General features: G+C 34.0%; 1 protein-coding gene across 2 annotated transcripts in view; it reads left to right on the top strand.

Annotated features, from left to right (window-relative positions):
- Nucleotides 1-13,683, top strand: part of SLC9B1 (solute carrier family 9 member B1) — a 75,516-nt gene extending 61,833 nt beyond the window's left edge. For both annotated transcript variants that reach the window (XM_043571474.1, XM_043571483.1), the window contains 5 exons: nucleotides 4,232-4,338; nucleotides 5,415-5,564; nucleotides 11,095-11,203; nucleotides 11,776-11,912; nucleotides 13,341-13,683. In XM_043571474.1, coding sequence (XP_043427409.1) covers nucleotides 4,232-4,338; nucleotides 5,415-5,564; nucleotides 11,095-11,203; nucleotides 11,776-11,912; nucleotides 13,341-13,553 — 716 coding nt within the window. In that variant the 3' untranslated portion in view covers nucleotides 13,554-13,683. The remainder of the gene's footprint in view (nucleotides 1-4,231; nucleotides 4,339-5,414; nucleotides 5,565-11,094; nucleotides 11,204-11,775; nucleotides 11,913-13,340) is intronic.
- The last annotated feature ends 3,476 nt before the right edge of the window (nucleotides 13,684-17,159 follow it).

The following is a 17,159-nucleotide window of genomic DNA, read 5'->3' on the forward strand; positions in this document are numbered from 1 at the left end:
CTGGTTCTTTTAAACAAGACTTCTGGCTTTCCTCCTTATTAAAATTTATTTATTTTTACATGTATCGTCTTTTTGTTCTTCATAGAAAGTTCATTCTAGAGCAAGGAAGAAACTTCAATGGACTGAGAAACCACTATTTAACACAAACACTATTTAATAACCATAGATTTAAATTAATCTGACAACCCATATTATCATTTTTCCATTCATGTTGCTTTGGAAATTTTATCAGTTTTCAATAGAAATTTTTAAGCAGCAATATTATTAGTACTGCTAATGTATTTAATATATACTTCTCAAATGTACCTTTTGGGCCATCATTATAAATAGCTGGTTGCTCTATTACTAAGACATCTTAAATATATAGAGTATGGACAACTGTGCCTTTTTGGTAGTGGTAGGACAAGATCTGCAGCACTTCTGAATCCCAAGGTAATATTTGATCTTGAATGTCACTCTGCACAAATTGTGAAAGTAAATGTTTCCACGTTTAGTAATGCTTTAGTTATTCGCACTGTTTGAAATTCAGTCTTCTGTTTTATTGAAGCACCAAAATATTTAAGTTGAAAAGTAATATGTACAGTTTATCTTAAAATCAAGACCTAAATAAATAAGAAGGGAAAAAAAGGAAAAGATAAACTCTGCAGCATATCCTCAGGAATAATAACTCTTTTTAAAAAATTAATTTATTTAAATTCAAGTTAGTTAACATACAGTGTAGTATTGGTTTCAGGGGAGAACCCAGTGATTCCTTACTTACATATGACACCCAGTGCTCATCCCAACTAGTGCCCTCCTTAATGCCCATCACCCATTTACTCCATCCCCCCCCCCCACTTTCCCTCCAGCAACCCTGTTTGTTCTCTGTATTTAAGAGTCTCGTATGGTTTGCCTCTGTCTCTGTTTTTCTCTCATTTTTCCTTCCTTTCCCCTATGTTCATCTGTTGTGTTTCTTAAATTCTACCTGAGTGAAATCATATATTTGTCTTTCTCTGACTGACTTACAATAACTCTTTTGATATAAATCCACCCAGACTTCTCTTTCTCCCTTTCTCTATCTCTTTCTCTCTCTGTCTTCCATCCCAATATTCTTATAAAATTATAAGAATTGGCCATACTTTCTTGTAACCTGAGTTGCTTTGCACTTTGCTGTATATCACTAACAAGTTTCTTTTCAGTAAATATATTTCCATGACCTTTTAAATGGTTGTGTAGTTTTCTTTTGGCTGTATCATACTTACTTAACCTGTTGAAAATTGAAGTTGACTCCAATATTTACTGTTAAAATAATGCATGGTTGAATGTCTTATAGCTAAATAGTTGTACCTAATCTTAATATTTTCATAATCTCAAAGTGGAATTGTTGAGATAAAAGTATATATAGTTATAAGCTTTCTGACATATATTACCACAATGTCATGTCCTAGCAGGGTAAAAAACCTTGCTACTTTCTCTTCACCTTCTTCAAAACTAGGTATTACTAGTTTTTTATACCTTTGTTAATTTCATAGGTGAAAAGCGAGGCTTCTTTAAATGAAGTGCTTTGAATACTAGTGGTATTTTAAAATATTCAAGTTTATTGGCCATTGGCATCTTGGAATGTTTTATAAGTTGCTTTTCTTGAAATCCTTTGCTTTCGTCTTACAGGTGTGTTCATCTTTTGTTCTTTTTGATTTGTCAAGATTCTGCATAAAATTGGGAATGATAACCTATACTCTATAGTTATCGACATTTGTAATTTTACTTTAACCTTTATCTTTTTTTTTTTGTTTGCAATTCAGAATTTTAAAATTTTTATTGTCAAATCTGGAAATCTTTACCTTCATGACAAGTATCAGTAATTCTTTCAAAAATATTTTTTGTGCTCTTCTTTCATTGTGCCAACAGCTGTGCCAAATACTGAGGATAAACACTGAACGACAATATTAGCTTTTGTTGAGTAATTGCTTTGATAGTTGCTCCAAGTTCCATAGATATTTTCACTCATTTATTTTTTTTTTAATTTTTTTTTTCAACGTTTATTTATTTTTGGGACAGAGAGAGACAGAGCATGAACGGGGGAGGGGCAGAGAGAGAGGGAGACACAGAATCAGAAACAGGCTCCAGGCTCTGAGCCATCAGCCCAGAGCCTGACGCGGGGCTCGAACTCCCGGACCGCGAGATCGTGACCTGGCTGAAGTCGGACGCTTAACCGACTGCGCCACCCAGGCACCCCTATTTTCACTCATTTAATAGTCACAATGGTACTATGTTCATTTTACAGAATAGGAAACCAAGGAACAGAGGTTAAGTAACTTGGTCAAAATCACAGACCCAAAACTGGAAACCCAGTTTTCACTGGGATGCAACCCCATACCCACACTTTTAAGTACTATTCTATACTATTTGACACAGCAGAGAAGCCCATGTGGCTCATGTTCTCAAGGAGTTTGTGTTAAACAAAAAATTACAAAATGTCATAGTCGATAGTATGCGGTGCTACACAGCATGCTACAGGCGATCACACCTAATTTGAGGAGGACAGAAAAAGTGAAAAACCAAGCAGTTACATGCTTAGAAAATCTTCTCTTGACTCATGACTGTATAAACTGTCACTTAAAATGTTAAGGACTTTCAGGGTTTTATTTTTACGTTAGATCTTCAATACGTCTATATTTTGGAATATCGTAGATATGGAGACCTCATCTTATTAGGTCTGGGTCAGTTGGCCTTTTTATCATTATATAATGTTCTTCTTTATCTCTTGTGACTTTTTTGTATTTGACTTAAATTTTATTTTGTTTGATATAAGTATAACCACCCTGCTGTCTTTTGGTTACCATTTGCATGGAATATCTTTTTCTATCCTTACAAAAACTCAAAGTGATAACTTAAATTTCAATCACATATGAAAATTCTAATCCTTTACATCTCACCCTCTTCACTTTGTAATCCATGTCACAAATTAAATCTTTTTATGTTGTATATCCATTAACAGTCTTACGGTTATATTCATGTCTTTATCTTAAATTCTATAACAGAACTGAAAGTGATTAACTCACCACTGTTACAGTATTACAGGATTCTGAATTCATCTATGGTATTTACCTTTACCAAAGATTTATATTTGTGTGCTTTTGTATTGATAACATCCTTTTACTTCCACTTGAAGATTCCCTCTAACATTTCTTGTAAGTCAGGTGTAGTGGTGATGAACTCCTTCAACTTTTGTTTATCTAAGTCTTAATTTTTTATTCATTTTGAAAGGTAATTTTGTAGAATAATATTCTTGATTGGCAGGTTTTTTTTTTTTTTTTGTTTCAGCACTTTGAATTTATCATCCCACCCTCTTCTGGTTGTTTTAAGATTTCCACTCTGAAATCCTCTGATAATCTTCCAGGAGCTTCCTTCTACATGATGAGTCACTTTTCTCTTACTGCAACTTCTTAATTGGTTTGTGGAGTTCCATTAAGGCTTTTGGACTGTATGTTGTTAAATTGATGCCTCTGTGAGGGAACAAGGTTCTGGGGCTTCCAAATCTACTATCTTATTGTTGTCACCCTGCATTTCTATAATTTGTTAATAAAGAACATTTCTAAATACACACACACACACACACACACACACACATACACACACACACACACACACACACCTTATTACGCTAAATACACATAGCATAACAACTTTTTTGTGACTCAGGATCTTTTTTAAAACTTATTACTCTAAACTGCAGATATGGGTACATAAAATATATTAGAAACTCAATTGACTCCTGACTCGAATATTCCTAGGATTGATCCTGTAATAAATCTTCTGTTGTTGTTAAATTTTTCTTTTCATTTTTAAGTCATTTGTTTCTTTGTCATAATAGTATATTGGAGAAGAAACATGTGCTAGGTACCAGAGGTGTTCCTTTGTCCATTTCTGTCCATTCTTCCATTTCACTTGGTCTTTCAGGTTGTATGTGTAGGTGAGCCACATTATGGCTTATTACTTCTTTGTTTTCTGGCCTATATTTTCAATGAACATTTCTGAATTGTGTGTATTTATTAAATTATTTGACAATATATAATTTATCAAACAAATCATATATTTTCAAGTATGTGAGTGTTAAAGGACCATTTTTGTATATTTGTTCTGGAAAATATGTGCCTTTCTTTATGAAACCACCTAGATTTGATCCTCTGATATGTGAAGTATGTGAAAATATTTCTCTATGAAATGTTTCCTTTATTGTGTGTCCTTATAGGCAGTGTACTTAAAAATATCCTCGCCTCTTTCCGGGACATACTTATTGGTGTGCTGGCAGGAGCTATTTTGGGAATTTTTGTTCGATATTTTCCAAGTGAAGATCAGGTAAATAAAAAGTTTATTTTTTAGAAGTATACTATTAGATATTTCTTTTAAAAATTTGAACTTTTGGGGGCGCCTGGGTGGCGCAGTCGGTTAAGCGTCCGACTTCAGCCAGGTCACGATCTCGTGGTCTGTGAGTTCGAGCCCCGCTTCAGGCTCTGGGCTGATGGCTCAGAGCCTGGAGCCTGTTTCTGATTCTGTGTCTCCCTCTCTCTCTGCCCCTCCCCCGTTCATGCTCTGTCTCTCTCTGTCCCAAAAATAAATAAACGTTGAAAAAAAAAAGTTTAAAAAAAAAAATTTGAACTTTTGGAAGAGCCATAAACAGTTAAATGTAACATTTAATTCTCCTTCCCCCAAAATAGCCTCCAATGCCTACTCTCTGCTTAAAATGGAGCACAGCTGTGATTGATACAAGTCAATGGTCTTGACTAGAGTCTCTGCTTCCTAATTTGGCAAATAAGAATATCAGAAAAGTGTACTTAACCCAGAGTACCTTTTCAATTCCACCACCCCTTTATTCACTGAATTGCCTGTTGACCCCTGACAATTTTCCCTAATGATTTTTCCCTCCAATTTTCCATTGAACATTTTTGGGGAAATAGATTGCCATTTATCTCTGCATGTTTTCTAACTTAAATTCACTCCCACTTCCTTTGGCTAAGGCAACTCTATTAAACTCAACCCTTTCCTCCACCAAAGGATATGCCATTACTCTTGTATTTCTGTAACTTCCATCTTAATTTCCCCTTAACAATTGTCTTAGCTAAAGAGATATTAAAATATATAGAACTACATAAGGGTCTCTTTCCTTTCTTCTTCACTTACAGCTAAAGTATTATAGCCATTTTACTGGCATTAGTATCAGAGATGTGGCAGAGGATAAAATGTAATAATTACAAATTTTTTCACTTGGTACCAAATCTGCTAAAATATTTGGTGGTAAAGAATGTAAAAATTTTAGATATTATTTAATATAACATATAGAGACATGATATCAAAAGATCAATAATCAATGATAGAAGATGTAAATATTGTATTATGTATTAAATGTAAATTAATTTCTAAGTATCTAATTCTAGACAAAACTTTCACTGAAGAGAGCATTCCTTATTTTGAGTATGTGTGTTTCTGCTGTCTTGGGCAGCCATCATATTGGTTTACATGCAGCTGGAGGATTATTCACACTAGCGTTGTCTTTTGTTGCTGGGGTAAACTGGTCCACGGAAAAGGTGAATATTTTTAACACATTTTTTAAGATAAATTAACTGGGTTTTTTTTTACATCATAATAGACATTTAGGAAATCTCTTTGTTCTAGTTGGAAGATGTTCCAGAAGTTTGTGTCTTCAAGAAAGTGTATAAATCAATCAAGGAAATAAAATATTTAGGAAAGGGACCTGGAAATACAGTAAAATGAAATCATAAGTTGAGCTATCACATCAGGCTGCTTTCTTTTACCCAAGTTTTATACGATATGATTAACTTTTATTTATTTAATTTATTTTCTTTAATTAAATTTAAATTATTTAAATTACTTAATTTAGTGTTATTATTTTATTTATGTATTTAATTATCTTATTTTATTATTTATTCATTAAAATTTTAGTTATACAGTTGATACATGAAAAATGCTTGCAAAAGATTAAAACAATACAAAAGGCCCACACATATAATAAAATATAAGACTCCTTTTCCCCTAACACTCCCAAATATTATACCCCTCTTCCCAGATTTAATCATTTCCTTTAATTTGTTCTCTATTTGTACATTTAGATCATTTCCATTTTGTTATTATAAACAGTGCTGCCATGAACAATCCTGTTCATGTGTCCTTTTGCAAATACACAAGCACTTCTATAAAAATAGATTCCTAGAAACATAATTGCAGAATTTAGAAATGGAACATTTCTATTTTGATGGGTAGTGCAAAATATTCCTTCAAAGAATTTAAATAATCTGATGGGTAAGAAATGATACAACATTCTTATTCTTTGTTTACATTTCTCACAGTAGTGCAGTAAACTTCTCTTTATGTATTCTTTTTTAACTACCTATTCATCTTCTTTGCCATTTTTAATTGATTTATTTGCCTTTTGTTCCTAATTTATAGTTTCTTTATATCTTAATGCTGCTAATCCTTTGTTACGCATATATTGCATATAATTTTTGCTTATTTTCAACTTTGTTATGTCTTTTGTATAGTCAAACCTGTCCATTTTTCTTTTTTGTTTTGGATGCTATATCTTGTTTAAGAAGGATATCTTCACCCAAGATTATAAGATTGTATAAACAATATCTTCCATATTATCATCTAATATTTTGTTAGTTTTTATTTGTTTTATTTTTGCATTTGGTTCTTTAATTCATCTGGAATTTATTTTTTTAAATGCTGTTAAGGATATATGTGTGTGTGTTTATAAATATGTATACATATACATATACTATATATCTACGGACACATATATATGCACACAAACTGGACAGGCATTTTTTGCTAAATTATGTACTGACTGATCCATTAATTATTCAATAATTTTTAAGTGCCTCTTTTACCATGAGCTAAACTCTCACATTATATACACACACACATACAAGTTCATTTCTGGAATCTATTCAATCCTATTTATCTAGTTCTCTGCCAGTACCACTCTATTTTAAATCACTATAGTTTTATGTCTCAAAATCTAATATGGAAGATTCCCTGTTATTGTACTTATTATTTTTTTTTAATTTTTTTAACGTTTATTTATTTTTGAGACAGAGAGAGACAGAGCATGAACAGGGGAGGGGCAGAGAGAGTGGGAGACACAGAATCAGAAGAAGGCTCCAGGCTCCAAGCCATCAGCCCGGAGCCCGACGTGGGGCTCGAACTCACGGACCGCGAGATCGTGACCTGAGCTGAAATCAGACGCTTAACCGACTGAGCCACCCAGGCGCCCCCATTGTACTTATTTTTAAAGTATTTCTTTTTTTTTAATTTTTAAAAATTTTTTTATTTTTTAAAATTAACATCCAAATTAGTTAGGATATAGTGCAACAATGATTTCAGGAGTAGATTCCTTAGTGCCCCTTACCCATTTAACCCATCCCCGCCTGCCACAACCCCTACAGTAACCCTCAGTTTGTTCTAAATATTTATGAGTCTCTTCTGTTTTGTCCCCCTCCCTGTTTTTATATTATTTTTTGTTTCCCTTCCCTATGTTCATCTGCTTTGTCTCTTAAAGTCCTCATATGAGTGAAGTCATATGATTTTTGTCTTTCTCTGACTAATTTCACTTAGCATAATACCCTCCAGTTCCATCCACGTAGTTGCAAATGGCAAGATTTCATTCTTTTTGATTGCTGAGTAATACTCCATTGTATATATATATACCACATCTTCTTTATCCATTCTTCCATCAATGGACATTGGGCTCTTTCCATACTTTGGCTATTGTTGATAGTGCTGCTATAAACATGGGGGTGCATGTGTCCCTTCAAAACAGCACACCTGTATCCCTTGGATAAATGACTAGTAGTGCAATTGCTGGGTCATAGGGTAGTTCTATTTTTAGTTTTTTGAGGGACCTCCATACTGTTTTCCAGAGTGGCTGCACCAGCTTGCATTGCCACCAACAATGCAAAAGAGATCCTCTTTCTCCACATCCTCGCCAACATCTGTTGTTGCCTGAGTTGTTAATGTTAGCCATTCTGACAGGTGTGAGGTGGTATCTCATTGTGGTTTTGATTTGTATTTCCCGGATGATGAGTGATGTGGAGCATTTTTTTCATGTGTCGATTGGCCATCTGGATGTCTTCTTTGGAGAAGTGTCTATTCATGTCTTTGGCCCATTTCTTCACTGGATTGTTTGTTTTTTAGGTGTTTGATAAGTTTTTTATAGATTTTGGATACTAACCCTTTATCTGATATGTCATTTGCAAATACCTTCTCCCATTCTGTCGGTTGCCTTTTAGTTTTGCTGATTATTTCCTTCACTGTGCAGAAGCTTTTTATTTTGATGAGGTCCCAGTAGTTCATTTTTGCTTTTGTTTCCCTTGCCTCCAGAGATGTGTTGAGTAAGAAGTTGATGGGGCCAAGATCAAAGAGGTTTTTGCCTGCTTTCTTCTTGAGGATTTTGATGGCTTCCTGTCTTACATTTAGGTCTTTTGTGCATTTTGAGTTTATTTTTGTTTATGGTATAAGAAAGTGGTTCAGATTCATTCTTCTGCATGTCGCTGTCCAGTTTTCCCAGCACCACTTGCTGAAAAGACTGTCTTTATTCCATTGGATATTCTTTCCTGCTTTGTCAAAGATTAGTTGGCCATACGTTTGAGGGTCCATTTCTGGGTTCTCTATTCTGTTCCATTGATCTGAGTGTCTGTTCTTGTGCCAGTACCATACTGTCTTGATGATTACAGCTTTGTAGTATAGCTTGAAGTCTGGGATTGTGATGCCTCCTACTTTGGTTTTCTTTTTTAAGATTGCTTTGGCTATTCGGGGTCTTTTCTGGTTCCATACAAATTTTAGGATTATTTGTTCTAGCTCTGTAAAGAATGCTGGTGTTATTTTGATAGAGATTGCACTGAATATGTAGATTGCTTTGGGTAGTGTTGGGATTTTAATAATATTTTTTTTTCTTATCCAGGATCATGGAAATTTTTTCCTTTTTTTGTGTGTGTATTCTTCAATTTCTTTCGCAAGCTTTCTATAGTTTTCAGCGTATAGATTTTTCACCTCTTTGGTTAGATTTATTCCTAGGTATTTTATGGTTTTTGGTGCAACTGTAAATGGGATTAAAGTATTTCTTGACTGCTCTTATACAAATTCTTTCTTAGATAAACTTTAGAATCAGCTTGAGAAGTTCCTGACCCGAAAATTATATTAACATTTTGTTTAGTATTGCAATAGTATCATAACTGTAAAATAAATTAAATGGTTAATAATAAGTTACAATTAAATAAATGAAATGAAAATTACTAAAATTATTTTTTATATGATAAAATAAATCAAACAGTAAAGAATATGTTTTAAAAATTAGGGGCGCCTGGGTGGCTCAGTCGGTTAAGCGTCTGACTTTGGCCGGTCACGATCTCGCGGTCCATGAGTTCAAGCCCCGCGTCGGGCTCTGTGCTGACAGCTCAGAGCCTGGAGCCTGCTTTGGATTCTGTGTCTCCCTCTCTCTCTGCTCCTCCCCTGCTCATGCCCTGTCTCTCTCTGTCTAAAAAATAAATTTAAAAAAAACATTAAAAAAAATAAATAAATAAAATAAAAAATAAAAATTAAAAGTAACAACTAGGATAATGTGCCACCAAGAAGAAAGAGTAAAATTGTTTTTCTTTTTTTCCTTTTTTAAACTTTACTTTTATAAATCAGAAAGCCCAGTCATAAGGGGAATAGTTAGGAATATAGTTTATACCCAATACAAAGGATATGAAGGTTTTATGTGTCTTTAAAAAAAGATAAGCCCAGACTGAAACTAAAATCTCTTCATCCAGATTCCTTGAAACGAGCCAGGGTACTGTTGCATCAGTAGGGGACTTTGTTGTAACCACATAACTGGAGAAGTAGCCCTGGGAAGGGTTCATTCTCAGAAAGGAAAGCCAGGCAGGCAACCAAATAAGAGTCTGTATTATATGGGTTTGGTTTTGTTTTCAGGAAAAAATAACTTTGAAGTTTTCAACATGTGTCCTTTGGAAGCAGGCCTGACAGATTACTGACATTTTTTGCCTAGTAGCTTAGAACATACCAAGATTCACTTTCATGGGCTTGGGTCCCAAGATAATTGTTAGTGGAGGCCTTATAAACTCCCTTTTGAGAGCTGAAATGTTTGCATAATCTTGAGTACATTCTTACCAGGCATGAGGTAGTGCTAGTTCTGTATTTGTTCTGTTACCTTACAAACAAAAGCTAGGGTTCTTACTGAAACATCAGAACATGTCTGGAACTCCAAAACCTTATTTGTTTCATGACAAGATTACCAAATATTTTTATTGAGTAACTTTGTAGATTTTTTTTCCAGTTTCAAGGAACATTTATTTCTATTTTACTTCTTTTTTTAAAGTTTTTATTTTAATTCCAGTTAGTTAGCATACAGTTGTTATATTAGTTTCAGGTTGTACAATATATTGTTTCAACAACTCCATATATCACTCAACGTTCATCACAAGTATACTCCTCAATCCCCCTTACCTATTTCACCCACCCCCACTCCCCTCCCCTCTGATAACCATCACTTTGTTCTCTATAATTCAGAGTCTGTTTCTTTCTCTCTCTCTCTCTCTCTCTCTCTCTCTTTTTTCTCTTTGCTCATTTGCTTTGTTTCTTAAATTCCACACGAGTGAAATTATACAGTATGTCTTTCTCTGACTTATTTCACTTAGCATTATGCTCTCTAGCTTCATCCATGTCGTTGCAAATGGCAAGATTTCATTCTTTTTTTATGGCTGAATACTATTCCAGTGTGTGTGTGTGTGTGTGTGTGTGTGTGTGTGTGTATACATACCACATCTTCTTTATCCACTCATCAATCGATGGGACACTTGGTCTGCTTCCATAACTTGGCTATTGTAAATAATGTTGCTATCAGCTTTATAGATTTTTTAACCAAAATCTACTTAAGTGTTTGACTAAAACAATTCACCTACTCAATTTTTATTAAACTTTAACATTTCATCTACAAATAAGATATCTTAAGTTCAATAAATATTAAGACTTTAATTTCTAAAATGTAATCATTTTCATGTGTTACAATAACTAAAAATATATTGTTCTTTTCTACAGATTAGAGTCCAAAGAGTTATTAAAACTGTATGGTGTATTTTTCAACCCCTTCTTTTTGGTTTGGTTGGATCAGAAGTATCTGTTACATCTCTTAAATCAAATGCTATTGGTAAGAATAATTAGAGGCACAAAAAATATAAGATTTGAAAATATTTAAGAAAATTATGAATGATTTTTATTTTGTTTACAATATGTCTTTGAATGCTACGAGAACCTTCTTCAGAAACTCATACTGACACAGTTAATAACATATATTTGCTCTTATGTTACCCTGTGTGCTCTTTGCTACCAAAGACAGCCCTGAATATCTTTTCCTGAGTGACCTGAGGAAATGCAGGCTGGAATTCATTTCTGACAAAAAATATTACATACCATCAGCACCTTTTGAATACTTTATTTTATAGTGAAAGTTCAAAGTCTGTTAACTCAGAATTAAATAAATGTAGTCTATCTTGTCTTTCATGGTACCTCTAAAGTGCAAGATCATCTCTTGCACTTTACATAGAAGCTTCAATCATATTTTTATTTTTTATGATTATTATTTTAACTTAAGAAAATGAAGACATAAAGAGGCAATAGTCTTAAAATGTTTTCAGTACTTCTGCAAATCACATCTCTAGGTATAAAGAACCACTTCTTCCCAAATATTTTATTATTTATGTTTGTTTTTATTTGTTGTAGGCATTTGTGTTGTTACCATGAGTTTGGCATTATTGGTTCGAATTTCTTGTACTTTTTTATTGATGTGTTTTGCTGGTTTTAGTTTTAAGGAGAAAATATTTATTGCTTTATCGTGGATCCCCAAAGCTACAGTCCAGGTAAGAACATATTAAGCCATTTTAATAATTTTTAATGTTTATGACTTTTTAATCCTAAATGAATAATGTTACTTTAATCACAAAATGTGGGCTACTAGCCTTACTTTTAAAAAGCTTCATTGATCACAACTACTTGTTGAAAATGATGTAATATTTTAAAATCTGTTTTAAAAGCAATTCTTCTGAAGTTAAAAAGCGTACTTTTAATGACAAATACTTCCCAAACTTCTGAAACATTTTTTCCCTATGTTCCCAAAATATAAACTAAGAATATATCTGAATACTGGAATGTTTACATTTTGCTGAATATTGTAGAGCTAACTGTTACAACTTTAAAGTAAAAACACATTCTTTTAAAAATATATCTTTCCTACCCCTGCCACCCACTCCACCATACATGGATGCACATATATTATTTTTAATTATGCATTTAATTTGTATGGTTTTAATTAATGACTAAATCTCCCCACCAGACTATCTGGGAAAGACAAGGAATAGTGTCTGGTTTCCTTCCATTATATTTTCCCCAGCCCTTAACACAGTGCCTGGCATGCAGGAGGTATACAGTAAGCATTACTTATCTACAAGAATGAATGACGAGTGAGTGAATGAATGAAGGAGTGAATGAATGAATGAAAAGGGAGACCTTGTAGTTTTGCCCTCTGATTTAATGATGTTCTGTTCCTACTCAAAGGTGTTGCTACTTATTGTTAGACTTTTTAACGTGACAGCATGTCTTGATTTCCAGAGATTCTTTTTTCCATTGTTACTCCACCACAGAAGGTTGTGAATTTTCATACAACAAAATTTTCTGTGTCATGATTAAAAAAGCAGGTCCATGGGGCAAGACTGGCTGTTTTGAATACCATGTTACTTGCCTATAACATTAGGCAACTTACTTCCTAATCTCTCAGTGCCCACTTTGTAGATTCCACACCTCTTGTCAGTTTTACAATACACACTGCCTCCCAAGTAGGAAGAACAAGAAGACAAGCAACAAAATCCTAGAGAACCATAAGAAACTTTAGTATTTTGTGTTGTCTTGTTACAGCCAAGAAACTAATCATCCATGATAAAGGCAAATAAGCAAAACCCTGCTTCGTTTAAAACTCCTGAGGTTCTGCGAGTAATGTGAGCACTCAAAAAAGATACTTAAATGGGAAAGCTGAGATAATAAGAATACGAAACCAGCCCCCAAATGTCTGCACGCTGATTTGTCACTATTTCACTTTTCGTCCAGGTATATTTACTAGGGAGAACATAAAATTGATGAGTAATTCATGAAAATTCCTCAGCACTTTAAGGCTCATCTCTTTTCTGAACCTACCACTAGGTTTTGTTTGTTTTAACAGAACCACTAACTTTTATCATATAATAACTATTTTAACATTTTTCTTTATGCCTCATCTTTTTGCCCTCTAAATGCAGGCTGTATTAGGTCCCCTGGCTCTAGAAACAGCAAGCATCAGCGCACCCCACTTGGAACCATATTCAAGGGATGTGATGACAATAGCATTTTTAGCCATCTTGATCACAGCTCCAAATGGAGCTCTAATTATTGGCATACTGGGTCCCAAAGTACTTGCACGCCATGATCCAAGCAAAATCAATGTGAAATTGACAAAATTAGATCTTCATTAAAAAGTTTATTTGCCATCACCTGCCTGCTTTTTTTAATAAATTATCTTACATGAGAGAAAAGTTAAAACATACAAGTGTGTGGAGATTGTACATAGAACCAAGGATTTAATAAATGTGTAATTTCATTACAGAGCTTTCCTATGATTTTTTATTCCAAGATTAATTTAATAAAAGCAATGTAAATAGAATGACCTCTTAGTATTTATATATTTCAAGAACAAAATAAATCTGTAAATACTCTAGGAAAATTTAAAGCAATCCATCAGGCTGAGTCTGCTGTTATATTACAAACTAAATACAATAAAAAATTAAATGAACCTAATGACAGAAAGGTAAGAATCTAAGCTTCCAAACAGAAGTAGAACTTATCATCAGTTTAGTAATTCATTCACTAAAAAGATCACCAGAAAAGGAAAATGCCAGGAATAAATCTACCAACTTTAAGTGGGTCAACAATATGTATTCTATATTCTGTTTTTAGTGACTATCTGAATAAGTGATATATTAAGTAAAAAAAAAAAAATTAAATTTATATTACTTCTGCAGTATCCTTAAAATGACAAGTTTAATAGTTTTTTTTTAATCTTTTTTCTTTTTTTAAGTTTATTTATTTTGAGAGAGGGGGTGCAGAGAGAGAAGAGAGAGAATCTCAAGCAGCCTCTTCACTGTCAGGGCAGAGCCCCATGCAACCCACAAACTGTGAGATCCTGACCTAAGCCGAAATCAAGAGTCAGGCACTTAACTAACTGAGCCACCCAAGTGCCCTGCAAGTTTAATTGGTTTTAAATTTTTGTAATGTTTTTGTTTACTTTTGAAGGAGAAAGAGAGACAGAGCATGAGTGGGGGAGGAGCAGAGAGAGAGGAAGACACAGAATTCGAAGCAGGCTCCAGGCTCCAAGCTGTCAGCACAGAGCCCGGCGCAGGGCTCAAGCCACAAACTGTGAGATCATGACCTGAGCGGGAGTCGGACGCCTAACCGACTGAGCCACCCAGGCACCTCTTAATAGTTTTTAGATGAAATATTGTAGTATTTATTTACAGGTATAAAATTAAATCACAAATGGAGATAAACCATGATTTTTCAACTAGAATAAAATAAGGATTAAAGTCAGCCTACAGAAATGAAAGACTGATAGACTTGTCCATGTGAGATTTTCTTTTCCTTAGTAATACAGAATCTCCTTTCAATTCTGGCTGATGAAGTCAGCTATGCTTATATAGAACCCATCACAAGCAAAATGCAGTTTCAGTTTATTTCAAGATTCTTTATTTTAAAGTTGGAAGGGTCATGTAAAATCTTCTCAAATAGCCTTAGTGGAGCCTTCTTAGAAATCATTCAGACTTCTTTGGCAAAAACCAAATGCAGGAACTAGTCATTACTTGGTTTCTCTCTTTCCTCTTCTATATAATAAGTAAGGTATTAAAATAGCACAGAATGTGAAATTTACACATAAATTTGCAAAATGAAGCAACTATAAGGCAACCAAAACTATGCATTTATTCCTATTAAGACTGGGACCTTTGGGGTGCGGAAAGGAAGAGGAATATGCAACTCTTGATCTCAGGGACATGAGGTACAGCCCAACGTGAAGTGTAGCAATTACTTAAAAAAAAAAAAAAAGCTGGGACCTTTCACAAAATGGAACACTAAAACTGTCAAAATTTCAAACACACCTAGATAACTCTGGGAGGAGATAAAATAACTACTGTTCTAGTAGCATTTTCTTGTACATTTTTACAACTCAGCATAGACTTTGTGCCTCATTTTCAACTAAATTCCAATACTAAAATTCTAAAAATTTAAAATTCTAAACTTCTGCAATGTTATCACTAATGTTTAAATCATAAGGACATATCATTTTACCAGTAAGTAAATGAAAATATACTTATATTCACAAGATAGTATTTTACATTTATAAGATAATTAGATTTTAAAATAGGAAGTTGATCTTAATAAAAGATAAAGGTACAATAAATCATTTTCAGAATGAGGAACTATGGGGTTTTTTTAATTAAGAAAACTATCATTTTTGTGATTTATAGATTTTTTTTCTTAAGTATTAAATTTAATATTTATATGTCCATTAGACCAAAACATTCTACATTTTAAGGTAGTATTGCAGGCATTCAGACTTAATTTGAATTTAAAAGTTTCTGTGTGTAAAAACTAACTTCATTAATGTCATTTTAAAATTACAACTGGGAGCACCTGGGTGATTCAGTTGGTTGAGCAACCAACTCTTGATTTCGGCTCAGGTCATGATCCCAGGGTCAAGAGATCAAGCCCCACATCGGGCTCCATACTGAGAGTGCAGCCTGCTTAAAATTCTCTCTCTTCCAAGGGGCACCTGGGTGGCTCAGTCAGTTGAGCGTCCAACTTTGGTTCAGGTCCTGATGTCACAGTTCGTGGGTTTGAGGCCCATGTCAGGCTCTATGCTGACAGCTTGGAGCCTGGAGCCTGCTTTTGATTCTGTGTCTCCCTCTCTCTCTGCCCCTCTGCTCATACTCTGTCTCTCTCTGTCTCTCAAAAATAAACAAATGTAAAAAAAATAAAAATAAAAAAGATTCTCTCTCTTCCTCTTCCCTCTCCTGGCACATGCTCTCTCTCTCTCTCTCTCTCAAATAAAAAAATAAAATTACAACCAATTAACCATGTGTACAATATCCTAGTGTTTATAGTATTTAAACAAGTAAATACAAGAATATTGTTCCTTATAAACTTATCAAGATGTCCTTGTTTACTTATTAATATTTTTTACTGTTTAAGAAATTTTTATTAAAGGAAGAGTTTTGTAATCCAAAGTACATTTCCTTGTTCAGATATTATTTCTCTTATTTAAAACTGAAATGACATTCTGAGCTATTCCAAAGTAAAGAATTATAAAATTAAAGAAATGCTTTAAATTTTTGTACTTTGCTGAAAACCGTTTTTCCCAGGATCTATAAAATACCACTTTTTAGATTGCGTGTGTGTGTGTGTGTGTGTGTGTGTGTTTGAATCAGGAAGTAATCTAGAACCAGCATTATGTTTGCTACACCTAGCATTTGATCAGTACATAAGGCTCATAGTTTCTTTTCCTCTTTTGCATTTATTTTACACTTAGCAGTTATTTCCCCATGATAGTTAAGCTTTTTGGTGCTTAGATAATTTTCTTTGGTGAAACATGAGTTTCTCTTCATGGTCCCTGATCAATTTTAAAGAGTTGGGACTACAATGACATTGTTAATTGCTTCCTGGGCAGCCTTTTTAGCTTGGTAGGCTTGTGGTACAGCAACACTTTACCAACCTTAGAACAGAGAGACTCTGGAGATTCAAGGCTATGAAGAGGTTCTGAATTACCAGTCTCCAACAACACATCAGTGATTTTTATCAGCAACAGTAGGGTGCATGGCTTGAATAAAAGGAATCAGCCATTCATCCCAACTTGCTTTTGCACTTGAGGTGGTGCAGATGCCAGCATGGAAGTAGTCAAAGGCTCCTGACCTTGTACGTTAACAGCAGGCTGCTACATGGTAACTTGTGGCTTTACATTAAGATGTTGAGGCTAGCAAACTCCCCAGCATATTTGTACTGTGGAAGAGTACTGACAGCAGGAATAGATAGAG

Source organism: Prionailurus bengalensis, chromosome B1, assembly GCF_016509475.1.
Source record: "Prionailurus bengalensis isolate Pbe53 chromosome B1, Fcat_Pben_1.1_paternal_pri, whole genome shotgun sequence".
Classification (NCBI taxonomy): domain Eukaryota; kingdom Metazoa; phylum Chordata; class Mammalia; order Carnivora; family Felidae; genus Prionailurus; species Prionailurus bengalensis.